At 36.3% G+C, this 22,949-nt stretch overlaps 1 protein-coding gene across 1 annotated transcript; it reads left to right on the forward strand.

Moving 5' to 3' along the window:
• Positions 1 to 666: 666 nt before the first annotated feature.
• Positions 667 to 3,715, forward strand: LOC106091868 (actin-57B). Its single transcript, XM_013258556.2, has 2 exons — positions 667 to 811; positions 2,600 to 3,715. Exons 1-2 carry the CDS (start codon positions 772 to 774, stop codon positions 3,688 to 3,690), a joined length of 1,131 nt encoding a protein of 376 aa, XP_013114010.1. The 5' UTR covers positions 667 to 771; the 3' UTR covers positions 3,691 to 3,715.
• The last annotated feature ends 19,234 nt before the right edge of the window (positions 3,716 to 22,949 follow it).

Below are 22,949 nucleotides of genomic sequence, written 5' to 3' on the forward strand. Positions count from 1 at the left end.
AATATGTGTATGGGCAGCAAACGAACCACGAACAACTAACGAACGAACGATGAATGCTGTTGGGTGGATTGGTTATTTTTAGTTAACAACGATTATGACGAAGATTCCTCGCGAGTGAGGTGATTGTTGGGGCGCCTGCCTTAGTGTTGGTGGTCTGGCTGTTTTTGTTGTTGCTTCTGTGTTGTGTTGAAATGTGGTACGGAATTTTTTTGGATATTTCTTCGTCTAGCAGCGCACACTAGCACATATCCACACTTATGGGCCAAACAATCACACGCACTGTGTATGCTACACAGCCTCCCACTTGGTTTGTGGGGTTTGTATCAGAGCAGCCAACATGGATATGTGCTATGGGGTCGATGATGATGATGATGATGATGAGAATGTTGATGATGATTATGACGTTAGTCATGTTGATAATAATGATGATGGTGATTCTACCATACGATCGATTTGTTTTTTCCGAGTGTTTTCTGGTGGGGGTGTGTATGTATGTGTATGACTTTTCTATTGGATTTTTCACATTTTCATTTTCAACGTTTTATTTTTATCTTTCTGCCTGTTGTTGGTGTTCTGTGTTGTGGTGTTAGTGTTGTATGATCGTTTTTTGCCCGTGATTTCCGTGATTTTGTTTTATCACTTTTTTCGCGGTATAAAATCTGGTATCCGGAGCTTCGTATCTTCAGTCAGTCAGTTGTGTTCCAAAGCGTACACACCGTATTCTTTCTTTCTTTCTTCGCCGTTAGTTAATAACAAAAAAAATCCGACATCATGTGTGACGATGAGGTTGCTGCTTTGGTCGTTGATAATGGTGCGTTTGGATAAACTTATACCCCCCTGAAAGTGGATTAAACGGATACATCACCGCCCAACTCCACCCATTCTACTCTGCCTCAAAGCCTTATGGATTAAAAGTGTTTTGTGGATATACCAAAAATATAGAGGTCATATCCTTAAGGGGATATGCCTTGAGAAAACAAAGTGCAAATTTTTTCAAAAAGACATTTGAATTTTGAAAATGTGAAGCAAAAACCAAAAAAACATATAATGAAAAAATGAAGTGAAATTTTAGACTTACAAAAATTTGTGAATTTTATGGAAAAAAAAAATAATTAAATTGGAAAATCATTAATAATTTTATTAAAAGAAATATTTGAAAAATTTGTTAAAAATTTTTAAACATCATAAAAAAAAATAATATTTTTCAAATTAAATTAGTTTAGCAATTAAACGATATGAAAAAATATTATGAAAAAAAAAGAAAATTTTAAAAGAATAATCTATTGCAAATTTTAATTAGTTTGATATAAAATTTTTATAAATTTGATTTTTTTATGCAAATATTTGATAAAATAATTTTTTTTTTTAAATTAAAGTTCATACTATTCACAATTTTTGACATTACGATTTTGCAAAACATTTTCAAGAACACAAATATTTTCAAAAATAGCACTAAAAAACAAAAAAAAAAAATATAAAGGAACAATACCCAACCAATACCAAAAAACTAAAAAAAAATCGCGTGATTGAATTTCGGTGACCACGTTTTTTTATATTTTTGACTAGAATCAAAAATAAAATTCAAGCGTGGTATTAGTACAAAAACAAAAGTTTCAATAGAATAGAATTTCGGTGACGGTTTTTTTTTTTAATTTTTGGCATATGCAACAATTTGATTTTTTTTTTTTTTGAAAATTAAAGCAATTCATATAAAAAAAAAAAATTTTGAAACTTTTACGAGTTTCAAATTATGATTATTTCAAAATGTATTTTAAAATGCGTTATACGGTTTTTTATATTTCGCGTTTATTTTTAGTTTCTTATGCCCTTTTTCTTTGGCAAAATTAAAAAAAAACCAAACAAATTCCACGGCCATTGCAATATTGTCATAACTACAAGAAACGCAACAAGTTCCAAATTACGTCATATCTTCTCTTGATGCCAAAATTCGCCTCCGTTACATAATATTAACCATATTTTGTTTTTTCAAAAATAATTTTTCAATATTTTTTGGAAACGATCCAAAATATCAGCCATGAGCCATAAACACGCCGCGAGGGAAAGAAATTTTATTCAACTCTCGAAAAACAGATCTCTTTTGCTTTTACCATTAGCACCACATTGAAGATAATGGAGAATTTCCCTACCAAAAAGAAAATCTTCATTGTCTTAAAAATTGGTGCCAATGGTATGAGCAGAAGAGAGAGCGTTTGACGTTTGGGAAATTTTTGTGCTCGCAACAAAAAATTAATCACAAAAATCAACAAAATTCAGTAAAAACGGTTTTTTCGGTTTTTATTTTCTTTAACTTTATCCCGCCACAAAAATTCCCGTAAAAGTTTCTTGACTATCTCACTAAATGAGATTTTACTCAGAGAGAGATTTTTTCTTTCATTAGCCAAAAAAATCGCGTATGATTATAACTTTTCTCTCAGAGAAACTCAAATTTCCCCCTCAAAACTTAAGTCTGGGAATGCTCAATTTCTCCCTCTCAGCCACAAAACACTTTAAACCGTTAGCTCTGAAGGCCTTAACAATGTAAAAATGAAATATGTGCTTATGCCTCGCCTCTCTCTCTCTTTCTTGGTTTAAATTATAGGCTCCGGCATGTGCAAGGCTGGTTTCGCCGGTGATGATGCTCCCCGTGCCGTCTTCCCCTCCATTGTAGGCCGTCCCCGCCATCAAGGTGTCATGGTCGGTATGGGTCAAAAGGACTCCTATGTCGGTGATGAAGCCCAATCCAAGAGAGGTATCTTGACCCTCAAGTACCCCATTGAACACGGTATCATCACCAACTGGGATGATATGGAAAAGATCTGGCATCACACTTTCTACAATGAATTGCGTGTCGCCCCCGAGGAACACCCCGTCTTGTTGACTGAAGCCCCCTTGAACCCCAAGGCTAACCGTGAGAAGATGACCCAAATCATGTTCGAAACCTTCAACTCCCCCGCCATGTATGTTGCCATCCAAGCTGTGCTCTCCTTGTACGCTTCCGGCCGTACCACCGGTATCGTTTTGGACTCTGGTGATGGTGTCTCCCACACCGTTCCCATCTATGAAGGTTATGCCTTGCCCCATGCCATCCTCCGTTTGGATTTGGCTGGTCGCGATTTGACCGACTACTTGATGAAGATCTTGACTGAACGTGGCTACTCTTTCACCACCACCGCTGAACGTGAAATCGTTCGTGACATCAAGGAAAAGTTGTGCTATGTTGCCTTGGACTTTGAACAAGAAATGGCCACCGCTGCCGCCTCCACCTCCTTGGAGAAGTCTTATGAACTTCCCGACGGTCAAGTCATCACCATCGGTAATGAACGTTTCCGTTGCCCCGAATCCCTCTTCCAACCCTCATTCTTGGGTATGGAATCTTGCGGTATCCACGAAACCGTCTACAACTCCATCATGAAGTGCGATGTTGATATCCGTAAGGACTTGTACGCCAACATTGTCATGTCTGGTGGCACCACCATGTACCCCGGTATTGCTGATCGCATGCAAAAGGAAATCACCGCCTTGGCCCCATCCACCATCAAGATCAAGATCATTGCTCCCCCAGAACGTAAATACTCCGTCTGGATCGGTGGTTCCATCTTGGCCTCCCTCTCCACCTTCCAACAGATGTGGATCTCCAAGGAAGAATACGACGAATCCGGCCCCGGCATTGTCCACCGCAAGTGCTTCTAAATTGTTGTTGTTATTTCCCCCCCTCCCCCAACCACCAACACCAAACAAACAATTTACCATCACCACTACCACCACCACCAAACAACACAACAACACTTCTCTACAAATGCTATACCTGCTGCACTCAGCTGTCTGTTTGCTCTGTGCTTGCTGTGTGGCTGTTCTCAGTCATACTCTCTCACATACGCCAGACTCTCAGCTGCCAGTTGCTGCCAGAGCTGAGCACTTACGGTGCTTAGCCCAAAACAAGAGAGAGAGATGCCCGCCCATCGTATTTGGTTCCAGATTATTTTTTTTACTGTATGACTGAATTTCTTACATTAAATCCCCCCCAAATCGAACATCGGACCCGCTGCTATGCATTGAGGGGCAGCACCAACCAACACCACCATCAACATTAACCCGTAATAATTTTCGTGTGTCCTTTAATGTGTCTTAACAAAAATTATTATCTTAATTGTTGTTCTTATTATCTATCATGTTCTGTCTCTGTGTATAGCGTGCATTATAATAAAATTTCTATTAATTTTTTTATAAGGGGTTTATTGCCACATGTAAAATAATCTAATGTTTTCTTATGTAATTTTTTTTAATCTAATGAAAAAAAAACAAAACACAAAAAATACCAAAAAAAAAAGAAATTTTTTAATTTTTTTTCTAATATAATTGCCATACACACACACACACACACACACTTGCACAACCACCCACATCAAACCAAACATGCAAACAAGCAAAAGCACAACATACACCAAAGCAAAAAAACAAACAAAAAAACACCACCTAACTTAATTTTAAAGGAATAATAAAATGATAGCTAATTAATTAATTTTCTAAATAATCCTAGTGATTATTCGGTGTGTACGCTTGTCGTTAGATGTTAGGGATCATTGAATGATATGGTAGGCAGATTGTAGGTCTTTGAGTATGATGTGGAAAATTATTTTTTTGTATTAAGTTTAGGCTTTAGAAAACTATTCGAGTGGTGATTGAGGTATGCAGATTATAAGGTGTTGTCCAAAAACAAAACTTTGGACCTTAGAGAACAAACAAAAATTGTTCATACTTTGTTTTTGGTGTAATGGTTGCAGATTTTATTAAATTTTTTAGACAATTAGCATAGTAAAAGTGAATCAATGCAAAGGCTAGTGCTTCAAGAGTATTCTAGGTCTTCAACAGTAGTCTTTAATAGAACTTTACCATAATACCTCAAGGTGGTTTAAGTTATTCTATGAAAATTTTTGGTCTCTAGCCTAGTAGACCTTTATAGATGTCAATAGATATACAACCATCAAAGATGCCGCCTTATTGACAAACGTTTTGAACTATTGCATAGTAAACCATAATAGAGCCAAAATAGCTATAATGATAACATAGATACTCAATCTATGACAAAATTCTTTATGAAAATCATAATAGACCATAGTAGTACCAAAGGCAAATTATCTTTTGCCCCCACAATATCTTTTTGATTTCCAAGATATATGCCAAACTATAAACAACATATCAAAAAAAAAAATCACCAACCAACTTTAAAGAAATTCTTCCTAGAATAGACATACATAAGCCCAAGACTTTAGCATGTGAACTCTTCAATAGCTAATATTTCGCGCCACAGGCATTTGGGTGTGGATATATGCAATGGGTTATACTTCTTCCTAGGTGTGTGTGTGTATGCATAAGATCACCAGCCATGCCTTGAGATTCTTGTGGCTGTGGTATTTATAGCCCAAACTGTATGGAAGTGTGTATGGAAATCATTGTGGGAGATTTGCTGGCCTTTTCGAGATCTCCCACCGTATTTGGTCATAAACTACCACACATGCACGGTTTTGAATATTTTTTTTTTACACTTTTTAATTTCTCTTTACCTCATTCAAATGCCGATATTCTTTGACGTCAATTCGCCTGCTTGAACTGATGCAATGACTAGTATCAATTATTTAATATAGACATTTATAAACAAAATGCCAATTTTATTTGAAATTTTCTAACAGATCGTTCGAAAACAGGGGATACATATTAAAAAAGATTGCAATGAAAAAAGCAGAGCAAAGCAAAAAAAAAAAAAACAAGTAAAAGCGTGCTAAGTTCGGCCGGCCCGAATCTTATATACCCTCCACCATGGATCGCATTTATCGAGTTCTTTGCGCTATATCTCTTTTTAGGCAAACAAAGATTAATGAATAAGAGCTATTATGCTATTGGAGCTACATCAAGTCATAGTCCGATTCAAACCATTAATAAATTGAATGTTGAACATTGTAGAAGTCATTTTGTAATATTTCAGTTGATTCGTATAAGAATAGAGCCTTGTAGGGGCTCAAGAAGATCGGGAGATCGGTTTATATTGGGAGCTGTATCAAGCTATACATCGATTCAGACCATATTGGACACGTATTTTGAAGGTCATGAGAGAAGCCGTTGTAGACATTTTTGCCAAATCGGATAAGAATTGTGCCATCTAAAGGCTCAAAAAGTCAAGATCGGTTTATATGGCAGCTATACCAGGTTAAAAACCGATTTGAATCATACTAAGCACAGGTGTTGGAAGTGATAGCAAAACACCACGTGCAAAATTTCAGTCAAATCAGGTGAGAATTGCGCCCTCCAGGCGCTCAAGAAGTCACTATCCAAGATCGGTTTATATGGCAGCTATACCAGTTTAAAAACCGATTTGAATCATACTTAGCACAGTTGTTGGAAGTGATAGCAAAACACCACGGGCAAAATTTCAGTCAAATCAGGGGAGAATTGCGCCCTCTAGGATATATATGTAAACCACCTTTCATCAAAATCCGGTGAAAATGCATACCTTAGCAGCTATATTGAAATATGTTCCGATTTGGACCAAATACTCATAAGTACAAGTCATTGTTCAATTGTGTATAACAAAATATTGGTCTTTTTAGTAGCTATATCTAAAAATAATCCGATCTGAACCATATACGACACGGATGTCGAAAAGCCAAACATAAGTCAGTGTGTCAAATTTCAGTGAAATCGGATTATAAATACGCCTTTTATGGGGCAAAGACTTTAAATCGAGAGATCGGTCTGTATGGCAAATTGCAGAAATATGTAACTTAACTCACAGTCCCAAATTTCGGCGACATCGGACAATATCGAGAGATCAGTCTATATGGCAGCTAGATCCAAATCTGGACCGAACTAGGCAAAATTGCAGAAATATGTCGAGGGGCTTTACTTAACTCACTGTCTCAATTTTTGGCGAAATCGGATAATAAATGCGCCTTTTATGGGTCCAAAGTCTTAAATCGAGAGATCGGTCTATTTGGCAGCTATGTCCAAATCTGGACCGATATGGGCCAAATTTAAGAAGGATGTCGAAGGGCTTAACACAACTCACTTTCCCAAATTTTGGCGACATCGGACTATAAATGCGCCTTTTACGGGCCCAAAACCTAAATCGAGAGTTCGATCAATAAGGCCGCTATATCCAAATCTAGACCGATCTTGGCCAAATTGAAGAACAATGTCGAAGGGCCTAACAAAACTCACTGTTTCGAATTTCAGCAAAATCGGATAATAAATGCGCCTTTTAAGGGCGCAAGACCTTAAATCGAGAGATCGGTCTATATGGCAGCTATATCCAAATCTGGACCGATCTGAGCCAAATTGCAGAAATATGTCAAGGTGCTTCATTTAACTCACTGTCTCAAATTTCGGCTACATCGGACGATATGGGCCCAAAAACTTTTATGGGCCCAAAAACTTAAATCGAGAGATCGGTCTATATGGCAGCTATACCCAAATCTGGACCGATCTAAGCCAAATTGAAGAAATATATCGAGGGGCTACATTTAACTCACTGTCCCAAATTTCGGCGACATCGGACGATAAGTGCACCTTTTATGGGCCCAAAAACATAAATCGAGACATCGGTTTATAAGGCAGCTATATACCAATCTAGACCGGTCTAGGCCAAATTGAAGAAGATCGAGAGATCGATCTATAAGGCCGCTATATCCGAATCTAGATCGATCTAAGACAAATTGAAAAAGAATGTCGAAAGGCCTAACACAACGCACTGTCCCAAATTTCGACGACATCGGACATCGCAAGACCTTAAGTAGAAAGATCGGTCAATATGGCAGCTATATCCAAATCTGGACCGATCTAAGCCAAACTGATAAAGGGTGTCGAAGGGCCTAACACAACTCACTGTACCAAATTTCGGCAAAATCGGATAATAAATGTGGCTTTTATGAGCCTAAGACCCTAAATCGGCGTTTCGGTCAATATGGCGGCTATATCAAGATATAGTCCGATATAGCCCATCTTCGAACTTAAGCTGCTTATGGATGAAAATAGAATCTGTGTAAAGTTTCAGCTCAATATCTCTATTTTTAAAGACTGTAGCGTGATTTCAACAGACAGGCGGACCCAGATGGCTAGATCGTCTTAGATTTTTATGCTGATCAAGAATATTTATACTTTATAGGGTCGGAAATGGATATTTCGATGTGTTTTTGTATCCATCCTTCGGTGGTTTGTATAAAAACACAAATTATTTTATATTGGGTTGCCCAAAAAGTAATTGCGGATTTTTCATATAGTCGGCGTTGACAAATTTTTTCACAGCTTGTGACTCTGTAATTGCATTCTTTCTTCTGTCAGTAATCAGCTGTTACTTTTAGCTTGCTTTAGAAAAAAAGTGTACAAAAAGTATATTTGATTAAAGTTCATTCTAAGTTTTATTAAAAATACATTTACTTTCTTTTAAAAAATCCGCAATTACTTTTTGGGCAACCCAATAGTATACCTAATAAACAATATATAGGTAAGTAGGGGCTATAGTCGAACATAGCCGACATATCGATAGCCTACACCATATGGAATAAAAATGGAAAGTTGTCGAAAAGAAGCCCTATAAAAACTTATTTCATGGGATCATTGTATAGCGCCAAACCGATATCCACAATCTTTTACAGGTTTAGTGAGATTGTTATACTCACCACAATAGGATAGAGGTATACTAACCTAGTCATTCTGTTTGTAACACCTCGAAATATTGATCGGCGACCCCATAAAATATATATATTCTGAGTCACCTCGAAATTCTGAGTCGATTTAGCCATGTCCGTCCGTCCGTCCTTCTGTCAAAATCACGATAGAGGTCCAACGCGTTAACTGATTTAAGTTTTGCTCAGATATTTTTAATGTAGGTCGTTGGGGATTGCAAATGGGTCATATGGGTTCAGATTTGGATATAGCCATATAAGCCCGGATTTGACTTCTTGAGCCCTTGGAAGCCTCAATTTTTATCCGATTTGACAAAAATTTGGAACAAGCACTTCAATTGTGACTTCCAACGTCCATGCCAAATATGATCCGAATCGTACTATAAACACTTAGGAACAGGGGCAAACTTCTCACATATCAATGAGTGCATTCCGATTCAAAGTTAAGCTCAATGCTAAGGGGCCTCCTTTTTATAGCCGAGTCCGAACGGCGTGCCGCAGTGTGACACCTCTTTGGAGAGAAGTTTTACATGGCATAGTACCTCACAAATGTTGCCAGCATTAGGAGGGGAAAACCACACCTGAAAATTTTTTCTGATGGTCTCGCCAGGATTCGAACCCAGGCGTTCAGCGTCATAGGTGGACGTGCTAACCTCTGCGCTAACCTCATACAGCTCGTGGTTCATACGACGTCTATATTCTCCATTAACGCAGACTGGTCTATATACTCCAAATACCGCCTCATTTGCTTTCGCAATCATTCATTATACCCTATCCCACTACTATGGTACAGGGTATTATAACTAAGTACATTTGTTTGTAACATCTAGAAGGAAGATAAATAGACCCATTGATAAGCATGCCGATCGACGCAGAGTCACTTTCTGAATCGATTTAGCTATGTCCGTCTGTCCATGTTAATTCATGTACAAAGTACAGGTCACAATTTTCATCAAATCGTCTTCAAATTTGGTACACGCATGTTTTTCGGCCTAAAGACGAAGCCAATTGAAATTAGCATCGGTTTGGCATATCGGTTTAGATTAAGATATAGCTCCCATATATATGCATCGTCCGATTTGCACTTAATTTGCCTTAGTAAGGACAATTTTCAACCGATCTGCACAAACTTAGGCACGGATTGTTTTGTTATCGATCTTAACATATCTGCAAAATTTCATTAAAATCGGTTTAGATTTAGATATAGCTCCCATATATATGTATTGCCCGATTTGCACTTAAAGGGCCATAGTAGCTACAATTTTCAGGCGATCTGCACAAAATTAGGCACGGATTGTTTTTTTTATCAATCGTAACATATATTTTGCAGATCTTAATATATCTGCAAAGCTTAATTAAAATCGCTTCAGATTTATATATAGCTCCCATATATATGTATCGCCCGATTTGCATGTGAATGGCCGCAGTAGCTACAATTTTCAACCGATTTGCACAAAACTTGGCACTGACCGTTTCGTTACTGGTTTTAACATATATGCAAAATTTCATCAAAATCGGTTCAGATTTAGATATAGCTCCCATATATATGTTTCGCCCGATTTGCACTTAAATAGGCGTAGTAGCTGCAATTTTCAAACGATCTGCCCAAAACATGGCAAATACTGTTTCGTTATTAATTTTAACATATTTGCAAAATTTCATCCGAATCGGTTCAGATTTAGATATAGCTCCCATATATATGTATCGCCCGATTTGCACTTAAATTGCCTTAGTAAGGACAATTTTCAACCGATCTGCACAAAACATGGCGCGGACTGTTTCGTTCCTCATTTTAACATATTTACAAAAATTCATCAAAATCGGTTCAGATTTAGATGTAGCTCGCATATATATGTAACGCCCGATTTGCACTTAAATAGGCGTAGTAGCTACAATTTGCAACCGATCTGCACAAAATTAGACATGGGTTATTTTGTTACTGATTTTAACATATTTGCAAAATTTCATTAAAATCGGTTCAGATTTAGATATAGCTCCCATATATATGTATCGCCCGAATTTCACTTAAATGGCGGCAGTTGCTACAATTTTTAACCGATCTACACAAAATTTGGCACGGATTGTTTTGCTACTGATCTTAACATATCTGCTAGATTTCATAAAAATCGGTTTAGATTTGGATGTAGCACTCACACATATTTATCGCCAGATTGGTACTTATATGGCCGTAGTAACAAAAATTTTCAAACAATCTGTTTAATAGTCGCTTCAGATTTAGATAGAGCTCTCATATACATATATTTTTATATATCGCCCTAATTTATAAATGCAGGATGGGTGTAGGGTATTATATGGTCGGATCCGCCCGACTTTGCCTTTCCTTACTGGTTTTCTAATAGTTTCTATTAAATTTTTCTTCAGTATTGTCCACCAAACGGCGACATATGGAATTTATCATGTAGTTCCGCTATTCACCGCCAGGGCACACATCGTGATTAGTGGCGACAAAAACCAAATTTCAAAATAATGGCTTTTCAACATTGTTGCTGCAACATGCTGGACACATTTTCCCCTTGGCAAGAAGCTGTAAACACAACACATACAATGGAAACAAAACAACATAAAACCTAAAATAAAGAGAGAGCACACATAAAAGGCACTACAAATTTAGTTTCTCTTAAATAGCCTAACCACTTGACTTTGCCTTTCATCAAAATCCTGGCCATGACGACGACTGGAAATTGCTGCTTTCTCACTCTAAAATCATTTGTATACCCATAATGAAGGAAGTACAAAGGATTTTTAGGGACACCCATTGTTATGAGATATCCAGTGAATCAATTTTGTGCAAAAAAAAACTAAAGGGGATGATACAATGCCATTAGCTGTTGCCTTTGTCTGCGATTTCAATGAAATTAAACTTTATGTAAAAGGCATATTTGTTGTCTATAATTTTCACAGTTGGTGGCAGACTGGCGTACTGATTGGATGGACTGCTGACTGTTGGCAACATCCTAAAATCAGAAACTGACAAAATCACACTTCCCACAAACATAGGTAACAGCGACAGCGGAAAATGGAAATGTATCGCAAACTAATCAAGTCTATGCTACGAGTCTATAGGTTTTACCCCAAAAAAGTAGAAAAAGGATTCAAGGGATATCTCACTGTGAGAACCGATTTCTGTTTTGTGATAAGAGATAATTGCTCTTAATTTATAGGAAAGTGCATTTTTTTCTATTTGGTGCCAAGGGAAGAAAGGGGAAATAAAAAATAACGGCTGATTGCCTGGTGCACTCTCAGGAAAAGAGAGCGAATGCATGAAGTGTCTGCTAGCATAGTTGTAGGTAGGATAAGGAAATCTAATAAAAAGGGTGAACATGCAAACCAAGTGTTTTGTGAGCGGGTGAGTATAGTATGACATGATTTTTAATAGCCTTCCAAAAACCTTCTCTCTCTCCCACCATAATTACAGCAATAATTATCAATTGTTGCAACTTTTGATGTGTCGTGAAAAACTACACACTTTCATTTTTGTCTTATCCTTACATCTTGCTCATTAGTTCATTACAATTTAATTATTATTTGTTTCTTTCATACTAGACTTGTGAAAGACAGAGAAAGAGAGAGAGAGCGAGGAAGAGACAGAGAGTGATTTGTTTTAGCCATAAATATGACACTTCCACCAAAACAGCCCCCTGTTAATGTGCAGTGATATGCATTTATGCAGACAGACAGCTGTGATCAATGCGATGACAGGTCCCTTTTGTTTACGCAGCATTTAATTGTCATAATTGTTCATTGGTTTATTTTAATTATAGGTTGCCACCCACCCATTCATTGTGTATATGAATGGGCAAGGGTAGAGTAAAAAACTGTCATAAAGAGGGATAATTAATTGCTACGAAGAGGAGACCCAATGTCGAAGGCACACTATTTTAGAGAAGATTGTCAGTTGCCAGACATACTTTTTGAACAATTAAAAAAGAAGCCAAAAGAATAATATTTGGAAAATTTTTTTGACACAAAATTTTTTTTAGGAACGAAATTTTGACAAAATTTTCTTAAAATAAAATTTTTAAAAAAATTTCAAGGAAATTAAATTTTTAAAAAAAATTTCTATAAAATAAAATTTTGACAAAAATTTCGAAGAAATTAAATTTTCACAAAGATTTGGCAAAATTTTCGATAAATTAAAATTTTGTCCAAAATTTGGAAAATTGGAAAATTTTTTTGATACCAAAATTTTTGTTGGAACAAAATTTTTGAAATAAAACTAAATTTTCTATAAAATAAAATTTTGACAAAAATTTCAAAAGAATTAAAATTTTGACAAAACTTTTCATGGAATAAAAATTTCACAAAGATTTGACAAAATTTTCTGAAAAATAAAATTTTGACAAAATTTTTGTTAATATTAAAATTTTGACTAAATTTTCTCTTAAATAAACTTTTGACATTATTTACTATGAAATAAATGTTTCACAAATTTATTTTATAAAATACTAGCCCAATCGGGCCCGCCCCGCTGAGCCTTCTTTAACTGCCTAATATATATGGGTTGCCCAAAAAGTAATTGCGGATTTTTTAAAAGAAATTAAATGCATTTTTAATAAAACTTAGAAAAAAATTTAATCAAATATACTTTTTTACACTTTTTTTTCTAAAGCAAGCTAGAAGTAACAGCTGATAACTGACAGAAGAAAGAATGCAATTACAACGCCGACTATATGAAAAATCCGCAATTACTTTTTGGGCAACCCAATATTTAGGGTGGAGACACTTCGCCCCGAATGCGGATATCGAATTCGTGCCATTGTAGCCTATGAACGCTGAACGCGTTCGAATCCTGGCGAGAACATCGGACAAAGCGGTGTTTATCCCCCCTTAATGTTGGCGACATTTGCGAGGTACAATGCCATGCATGGACATTTAAAAAAATATCCCCAAAATAGGTGTCGCACTGCGGGATGCCATTCGGACCCAGCTAAGTTTAAACCCAGCTTGAGTTTAAACTTAAATCGGAAAGCACTCATTGATGTGTGAGAATTTGTCATTTTCGGTTCCTGGTAGTAATGTTCTTCCTTAGGGGAGGGATGCCACCTCAGACATTTCGACTCAAATATGGATATCAAATTCGTGCTGCACTTCCAACTCCTTTTAATTTGAGCCCCATATTGCCATGGCCGGTAAATATGAACTGTTTGGAGGGTGTTTTGGGGTTGGGGTGGCCACCGGCACTCTGCACTGAAAATAGATATCAAATTCGTTCTTTATTCGCAACGTAAATAAAGTTCAGTTTAGAGGATGCTTTAGGGCGTACCCCAAAACACTTGGCTCCAAAATTGGATATCAAATTCGTATTCTACTCTCAAATATCTTTCATTTGAGTCCCATATTGTCATAATGGGTCAAATAACCCATTTGACGTATCTTTAGGAGGAGAAGCGCCACCTAGACTTGAAAGCAAATTTTAATATCATATTCGTAATCTACTCCCTAATACCTTTCATTTGAGTCCCATATAGCCATGGTTGGCAAATATGCCCATTTGGGGGTATTTGGGGGTGGGCGACCTGCCATTACTCGGTCCTAATGTTTTATGCCATATTTGTAATCTATTGTCTAATACTTTTCATTTAAGTCCCATATTGACATGAACTTCGAATATATCTGTTTTTAGAGGAGTTTTGGGGTTGGGAGGACCCACTGGGTACTTGGATCCAAATTTTAATACCATATTCGTGTTCTGGTCTCCAATAGCTTTCTTTTGATACCCTTATTGTGCCCATCGGATCACTTTCGGATATGGGTGGCGTTTTTAGGGTAAGGGGGAGGGTCCGCCTCCCCCTATGCTTCCTTCCAGACAAACGTAGACAATCTATGAAAATTTTAAGAAAATCGTTTCAGCCAAGTATCATATAGTCATAATGGGTCTAATGACGTTTTTGAGGGGTGACGTGACTCCCTATACTTCGATATGATTTTGTATGTCAGATTCGAAATCTACCCCAGAATACCTTTAATTTGAGCCCATATTGAAATGAACGTCCAATATGTCTGTTTGGGGGAGTTTTGGGGTTGGGGCGTCCCGAAGGGTAGTTAGACTCAAATTTTAACACCACATTCGTATTCTACTCTCCAATACCTTTCATTTGATATCTATATTGTGCCGATCGGTTCACTTTTAATTTTGGGTTGTGTTTTGGCATTAGGGGGAGGGTCCGTCCCCTTCCGATACCGAAAAATTATATAGCCTTTATTTCCTTCCAGACCAACCTACACAATATGCGAAAATTTCGAGAAAATCGGTTATACCGTTTTTAAGTCTATACGGTACAAACAAACCGAGGCCCATATATACGTGATTGGCTAATGTGCCCATTTTGGGCGTTTTTGTGGGGGTGAGGTGACCCCCTTTACTTCGACATGAATTTGTATGCCAGATTCGTTATCTTCTCCAGCATACTTTTTATTTGATACCCATATTGTCCTCATCGGTCTACTTTTGATTTTGAGTGGTATATTTGGGGTAACGGTGAAGGGTCTGCCCCCTTCCGTTGTCAATAAATAATAAAACCTTTTCCTACTTCCTGACCATATTCGTAATCTACTCCCTAATACCTTTCATTTGAGTCCCATATTGTCATGATCGTCAAATAAACCTTTTTTAGAGAGTTTTGGGGCTGGGGCGGCCCTCCAGGTACTTGGACCCAACTCTTATTGTGAAATTCGTACTCTATTCTTGAATACCTTTCATTTGAATACCATATTGTCTCGATCGGTCCACTTTTATTTTTGGGTAGTACTTTTGGGGTAAAGGGGAGGGTCCGCTCCCCTTCCCGATATCATAAAATTATATAGCCAATGTTCCTTCCAGACCAATCTACATAGTCTGTGAAAAGTTCGAGGTAATCGGTTCAGCCGTTTTTAACTCTATACGGAACAAACAAACAAACACAAATTGAATTTTATATTTGAGAAGATGGTCTTCGATATAGCCCTTCGATATAGCTCAACTTCGAACTTAACCTGATTGTAATAAAATTAAGTTCATTCGGGCAGAAGTTAGGGTATCCACCACCAAGGATTCTGCGAAAAATGTACTCTTGTTTACCCAGTTTGTATTTGAATTATTTTGAAACAATCAAATCGGGTATTGATTGAGGCTTCAATGGACTCAACAAGTCATTACGGAGTAAAGGTTATTGAGGTGACCATATCTATTTATGAACCTTTCGGAGTAGGATTAGTTGTGAGTATTGGAGGACAAAAGTGTACTTCATATTTCTGCCAAATTGGACTACAACTAAGGATTCTAGAACTCAAGTCAAATCTGGGGATCGGTTTATATGGGGGTTATAATCATATATTTATGAACCCATCTGGATGGGTTTTAGCATTGGGGTTGGAAGTCATAACGAAATTTCAGCCAAATTGTATGAAAATGTAAGCCTTTAGGTGCTCAATAATCAAGTCCCGTAATCAATCGGTTGATATGGGGGCTATATAGAGCTGGCAAATCATCGATAATCGCAACATTCGATATTTTCGATAGATTTAATAATAAATATCGATAGCATCGATACTATCGTTAATTTCCCATCACCTATATTCCAAACGGAAATGAGAAGCAAAATCAGGAGATCTATTTATATAGAAGCTTATATATATAGATCAATGCATAGACCAAATGAAACCAAGATTAATAAAATCACTTGGAAGTCATGAGAGAAATCATTGTACAAAATGAGCCTAATCAGATAAAAAAATTACGCCCTCTATAGGCGCAATGTATCTTAAGGAATACATACAGTGTCGGATTGCTTTTTATACCCACCACCGAAGGATGGGGGTATATTCATTTTGTCATTCCGTTTGCAACACATCGAAATATCCATTTCCGACCCCATAAAGTATATATATTCTTGATCAGCGTAAAAATCTAAGACAATCTAGACGTGTCCGTCCGTCTGTCCGTCTTTCTGTTGAAATCACGCTACAGTCTTTAAAAATAGAGATATTGAGCTGAAACTTTGCACAGATTCTTTTTTTGTCCATAAGCAGGTTAAGTTCGAAGATGGGCTATATCGGACTGTATCTTGATATAGCCCCCATATAGACCGATCCTCCGATTTAGGGTCTTAGGCCAATAAAAGCCACATTTATTATCCGATTTTGCTGAAATTTGGGACAGTGAGTTTTATTTATTTATTTATTTATTTATTTATTAAATATCTGAAATCCTAGTACAACAAGACATAATATCTTATAAATTACAGTACTAGGTATAAGATGAAGATTTTTAAATACAGTAGATACAATTTCAAACTATAAATATATAAAAGTAAAAGTATAAAAATTAAGATTAAAAAATTATGTAGATTACGCATTACTGCAAATATGTTGACAAATCCTTTTTGAAGCGAGATGCGTTGCTAACTATTTGTAATGTTGTGGGGAGGTTGTTCCAAAGACGAATGGTATTTATCAAAAACTGGTATTCAGACTTAGTTTTTCTGTAGCGTAACTGGATAATTTTTCTTCCACGATTGGAACGAGCGAATTGCAATTTCGTATAAAGGTATGACGGTTCGCGAGTGTAGATTATTTTGTGTAGGAATGTAATACACCTAAATTGGAGTAAGTTGTCGAAACTCATGTTAAAAATTTTATACGAGTATGACGATATTCTCTCCCGCCAACTTTTTTGAAAGATATATCTAGCTATGCTATTGTATGCTACGGTCAACAATCGTTTATCAGCACTATTACAGTTGGCAAATAATTCGCATCCATACAGGAGCACTGGGACCAAATAGGTCTTTGCAAGCAGCATTCGAATATTCAGTGGGGTTGAGTTTTGTACAGCCCATAGATTTCTTAACATGCCATATGTCTTTGCAATATTTCTTTGGATGTGATTAGTCCAGTTTAAGCGTTCGTTAAAGATTACACCGAGATTTGTTGCATTCAACACAAATTCAATAACCGAGTTATTAATGTGTATTGGGGGTAGACTTTCTTTGTTTACTTTGTTGTTTGATATTAAAATGCATTTTGACTTTGTTGGATTGATTGTAAGATGGTTGCTGCTGGCCCATGTATATATGTTTAGTAAATCATTGTTTATATCATCAATACACTGGGCTATATTGTTTTTTTGTGAGCTGGCATACAATTGAACGTCATCGGCGTAAATGTGAACATCACAGTTACGTAAAATTGATGGTAAATCATTCACATACATGCTAAACAACAAAGGGCCCAAGATAGACCCTTGTGGCACTCCTCTATTGACTGTTATTACATTCGATGTTAGATTATTATGGCATACAGATTGTGTTCTATTATATAGATATGTTGATAACAATCGACAAGCAGATTTAGCGAAATTGAATAATTTTCTTAGTTTCTCGAGCAAAATTTTGTGGTTAACTGTATCAAATGCCTTACTGTGATCTAGTAAAACTAGAATGCACGTCATATTCTCATCCATTTTGCATCTTAATTCCTCAACTAAGTCAGTGAGAACTGTAATACAACTTCTTTGTGCCCTGTATCCAGATTGACGTTCAGTTAATAAATTGTGTCTGGCTATGTAATGATTGATCTGTTCGCATAAAAGTTTCTCCAATACTTTTGACAAAAAAGGTAAAATTGCAATTGGTCTAAAATCGCTATTCTTTTTTGGAAGTGGTATTATTTTCGAATACTTCCAGGAAGCAGGGAAATAAGACTTTGTTAAAATTGTATTAAATATATGTGTAAAGAAAGGTAGACATCTGGGTAACAATAATTTAAGAAATTTTGGGTTTAACCCGTCCATTCCTTCAGCGTTGGACTTTATTGAGCGAAATGCATGCAAAACTTCTGTCTGATCTGCACAACGAAAAGAGAAGGAGTTTTGTGGAACAAAACAATTTCTCAGTGTCAATTGGTTTGAAAAGTTAGTGACTGGATCAGTGGTGTTTAAATTAGCAAATTGTGAGTTTAATTCATCCAAGTTGATTTCAACCGGTGCTTTATTTTTTTGTCCTATTCCGATGTTGCGTATGATCTTCCATTTAGATCCACTATCGACTGCAGTAGAGAATTTTTGCTGATAATATTGGTTTTTTGCAGTCTTTATTGAATCCGAAACTTTTTTTCTTGCCTTTTTGAACTGGTCGTAGAGCAAGTGGGTTTTAAAACGTTTCCATCTCTTGTACAGCTCATCTCTGTAGTTAATTAGGCGTCTGATCTCTTGGCTAAACCATGGCTGTTGATTGTTGCACACAATTCGAGATTTTAAGGGAACACAAGCGTTGTAAAGATTTGTGATATGGTACTCCATATAATCTATTTGATCTTCGACAGAGTCTAAATTATAGACCACGCTCCAATTAATTTCATTTTCTAATGTCCAGAGACTGTGGAAGTCAATTTTGCTAAAATCTCTGTACACTGTTTGAGATTTTGCTCTGTCAACAAAGGTGTCATAAGTAATGAAAATCAGATCATGTTTTGAGAAAGTTGATGCAGAAAGTTGATCGTATAGTAATATTTTAGACGTGCAGTTGACAAAGAAAGCATCAAGAAGTGTGTTTCCAGCAGAGGAAAAATGTGTTGGTGTTGATGTATTTACTGAGTAGAGACCCAGTGTATTCATAGACTCCATAAGTTTTTTCTCGACTAAGAGATTGCTGTTAAAGTCTCCAGCGATGATAACATCATTGTAGTAAACCGAATGTGTTTCAATTACGCGTAATAGATTATTGAATGGAATATTTCGGTTGGGTCGGTATAAAGTTCCCAAAAGAATTTTAGATCCTTTTGTTATCAGCTCCAAGAATATATATTCAATTTCACTATCGGTTTCAGACTTGATTTTTACGCTGCATTTTAATTCCTTACGAATGTATATACACACGCCGCCTGCATTGGATACTCGATCAGCTCGAAATAGATTGTAGTCCGAAAGATTATATACAAAATCATTAAGTTCTGGGTGGAACCACGTCTCGGATACACATACAATATCGATGCTGGAGGAAGTAAATATGTTTCTAAGCTCGTCCATTTTGTTGTTAAGGCTTTGTGCATTGATGTGGACAATAGAAATTCCATGTTTTTGTTTCGAGAGCACCCTAACCATTCTGTATAAACCGTCATTGGAACAGTGTCTTATATTAGTCATCGATACAAATGATTAAAAAGCAACGCATGTAAATAGTATTTGTAGTTGTATGATTTAATGGGATTATGACATTGGTTGGTGAGATAGAGGTTATTTCTAGTATTAATAAAATATTCTGGTAAAGTACTAATTTTTTTTAATTTTATGTAATTTATGCAAAGTTTTAATAATCTTAAGAAATTAATTTTTGTTGACGCCGAATTAAAGTTGTTCAATATTGTTTTCCAAGCGTAAAATATTTGGTTCATCTGCCACACGAAAAAATTGGTCGAGTTGATTTAATGAATCTACGCGAGTACCTTTTTCTTCGTTTTTAATCTTTACATATACGAGCCCGCGTAATGTAAATGCAGTAGAAATTAGCTTTTGCTTTTTCATTTTGAGAGCTGTCTGAAATATTTTGTAGTTATCTTTAGTTAAGTCTTCATTTAAAAAAAAGTGTTTGTTCGAATGAAAACCGCACATATCCAGAGAGAGTTGTCTTCCTGTTTCACGTTTGTATGTAGAGACAGTTCTAAGAATGAAGTTTCGATCAATTGGAGAAAAACATTTCACAAATATAGGTCCATCGACAGATTTGATTCTATTATTACGAATGCGGTGTATAGAAGCTATGTTAGGTGTTGCAATTTTGAGTGAGTCACATAATAACGAAAAAATGGCAGAAAGATCTTCGTTCACTGTGTTTGGTATGCCACACAATTTCAAATTACATGAGACGTTGATGTTTTCTTGGTGATTTAATTTAATTTTTAAATCACTGATTTCTTTTTTAAGGTCCTGTATTTGAGGTAATGAACTTTCGATATAATTCACTCTATCTGAAAGCCCATTTATATTTGCTGTTATCTCTAATATTTTGTTTTCGAATATACGCAAAGAGTTTTGCACGGCTTCGTCTATCTTTGCAGTAATTACTTCAGTTTGTTTGGCAAACTTCTGCTCTATTAATTGAATCAATTTTGGAGATTTGTTTTTGGACGAAATCGGGGTATTTTCAATATGGTTCGACTTTCCTCGAGGAGTAGAAATTAAATTTGCTCGTAGGCTTGACATTTTGGTACTCATTTTTAACGAATTTTATTTAAAGCGTCTGTATTTTATTGTTCACAAATTAAGAAGAGTTTAAAGTGTAATAATGATTTACTGGAACAACTAATTTATGTCTCTTAATATTTTTTGTTGTGATAACAGAGGGACACCGAAAAAAACGCGGTTTGTTTGTTGGACGATTCTTGATTTTATGTTGGGTCCTTCGACATCCTCCGTCAATTTGGCCCAGATCGGTCTAGATTTGGATATAGCTGCCATATAGACCGATCCTCCGATTTAGGGCCTTTGGCCCATAAAAGCCACATTTATTTTCCGATTTTGCTGAAATTTAGGACAGTGAGTTGTGTTAGGCCCTTCGACATCCTCCGTCAATTTGGCTCAGATCGGTCCAGATTTGGATATAGCTGCCATATAGACCGATCCTCCGATTTAGGCTCTTTGGCCCATAAAAGCCACATTTATTATCCCATTTTGCTGAAATTTGGGACAGTGAGTTATGTTAGGCCCATTAACATCCTTCTTTAATTTGGCACAGATCGGTCCAGATTTGAATATAGCTACCATATAGACCGATCCCTCGGTTTTAGGTTTTGGGGCCATAAAATGAGCATTTATAACCCGATTTTGTTGAAATTTGAGACAGTGGGTTGTGTTAGCCCCTTCGACATACTTCTTTAATTTCACTCAGATCGGTCCAGATTAATGTTTTGGACCCATAAAAAGTGCATTTATTGTCCGATATAGCCGAAATTTGGGACAGAGTGTTAAGTTAAGCCCCTTCACATATTCCAGCAATTTGGTCTAGATCGATCAAGATTTGCATATAGCTGCCATATAGACCGATATCTCGATTTAAAGTCTTGGCCCCAAAAAAGGCGCATTTATAATCCGTTTTAACTGAAATTTGACTCATTGACTTATGTTAGGCTTTTCGACATCCATGTTGTATATGGTTCAGATCGGTTTATTTTTATTGGGTTGCCCAAAAAGTAATTGCGGATTTTTCATATCCTCGGCGTTGACAAATTTTTTCACAGCTTGTGACTCTGTAATTGCATTCTTTCTTCTGTCAGTTATCAGCTGTTACTTTTACCTTGCTTTAGAAAAAAGTGTAAAAAAAGTATATTTGATTAAAGTTCATTCTAAGTTTTATTAAAAATGCATTTATTTTCTTTTAAAAAATCCGCACTTACTTTTTGGGCAACCCATATATACCTTATGGGGTCTTAGACGAATATTTCGAGAAGTTACAAACTGAATGACGAAATTAGTATACTCTCATCCTATGGTGGAGGGTATAAAAATTGAATCGGACAGCACTTATTGATATCACAGAAATATTCTCCCATCATCTCAGGGTGTTGGCTATACAAAGAAGGCCGCTTCTCATTGAGTTTACGACTTGAATCGGCCAGCACTCATTGATATGAGAAAAATTTCTACCCCTTTGTTCCTTAATGGAATGCTATGGTCTAATTTGAAAATTTTTCTATAAAATAAAGCCTTTTATAAAATTTTACGATAAACTGTTAAACATTAAATGTCACTAACACACATTTTGATACACTGTGCCCCCTATTAATTATCCTTACGTGTTCCTGATGGGTGTTTTGGGACTTTCGAGCGTAGTTTTTCCTGTATTGATCGATTTGTTGAGATAATATTTTAATTGATTTAATTGATTAATGCCTTTTTATTGTTTTGTGTGCAATTCCTTTGTAGATTGTTTCGTGTCATTCTTCTGTGGTGGTTTATCCTTTGGTGATTTCATAATTTCCATTTGATTGAATAAGGGGAGTCATAATGACATTTAATTATACACTTTCCTTTCATTCTTGTCTGCTTCACTCGCACAAATTAAGTTTTAATTGTTGTAAATAATTGTGGAAAATTTAATTTAAGTACATGCGAATGTAAAGGGTGCTTTTTAGGATAGAGGGTGCAGATATTAATCCGCTCCATGCCATTATGGACATACACCTAAGCCAGTAATCGGCTTGTTGTGCGCTCTAAAAACTATAAAGTAACCTCTATAAGGAAAATTTTAAGTTGGAATTAAGCCGCAATTATTATCCGATTTC

This window comes from Stomoxys calcitrans, chromosome 5 (genome assembly GCF_963082655.1).
Source record: "Stomoxys calcitrans chromosome 5, idStoCalc2.1, whole genome shotgun sequence".
Classification (NCBI taxonomy): Eukaryota; Metazoa; Arthropoda; class Insecta; order Diptera; family Muscidae; genus Stomoxys; species Stomoxys calcitrans.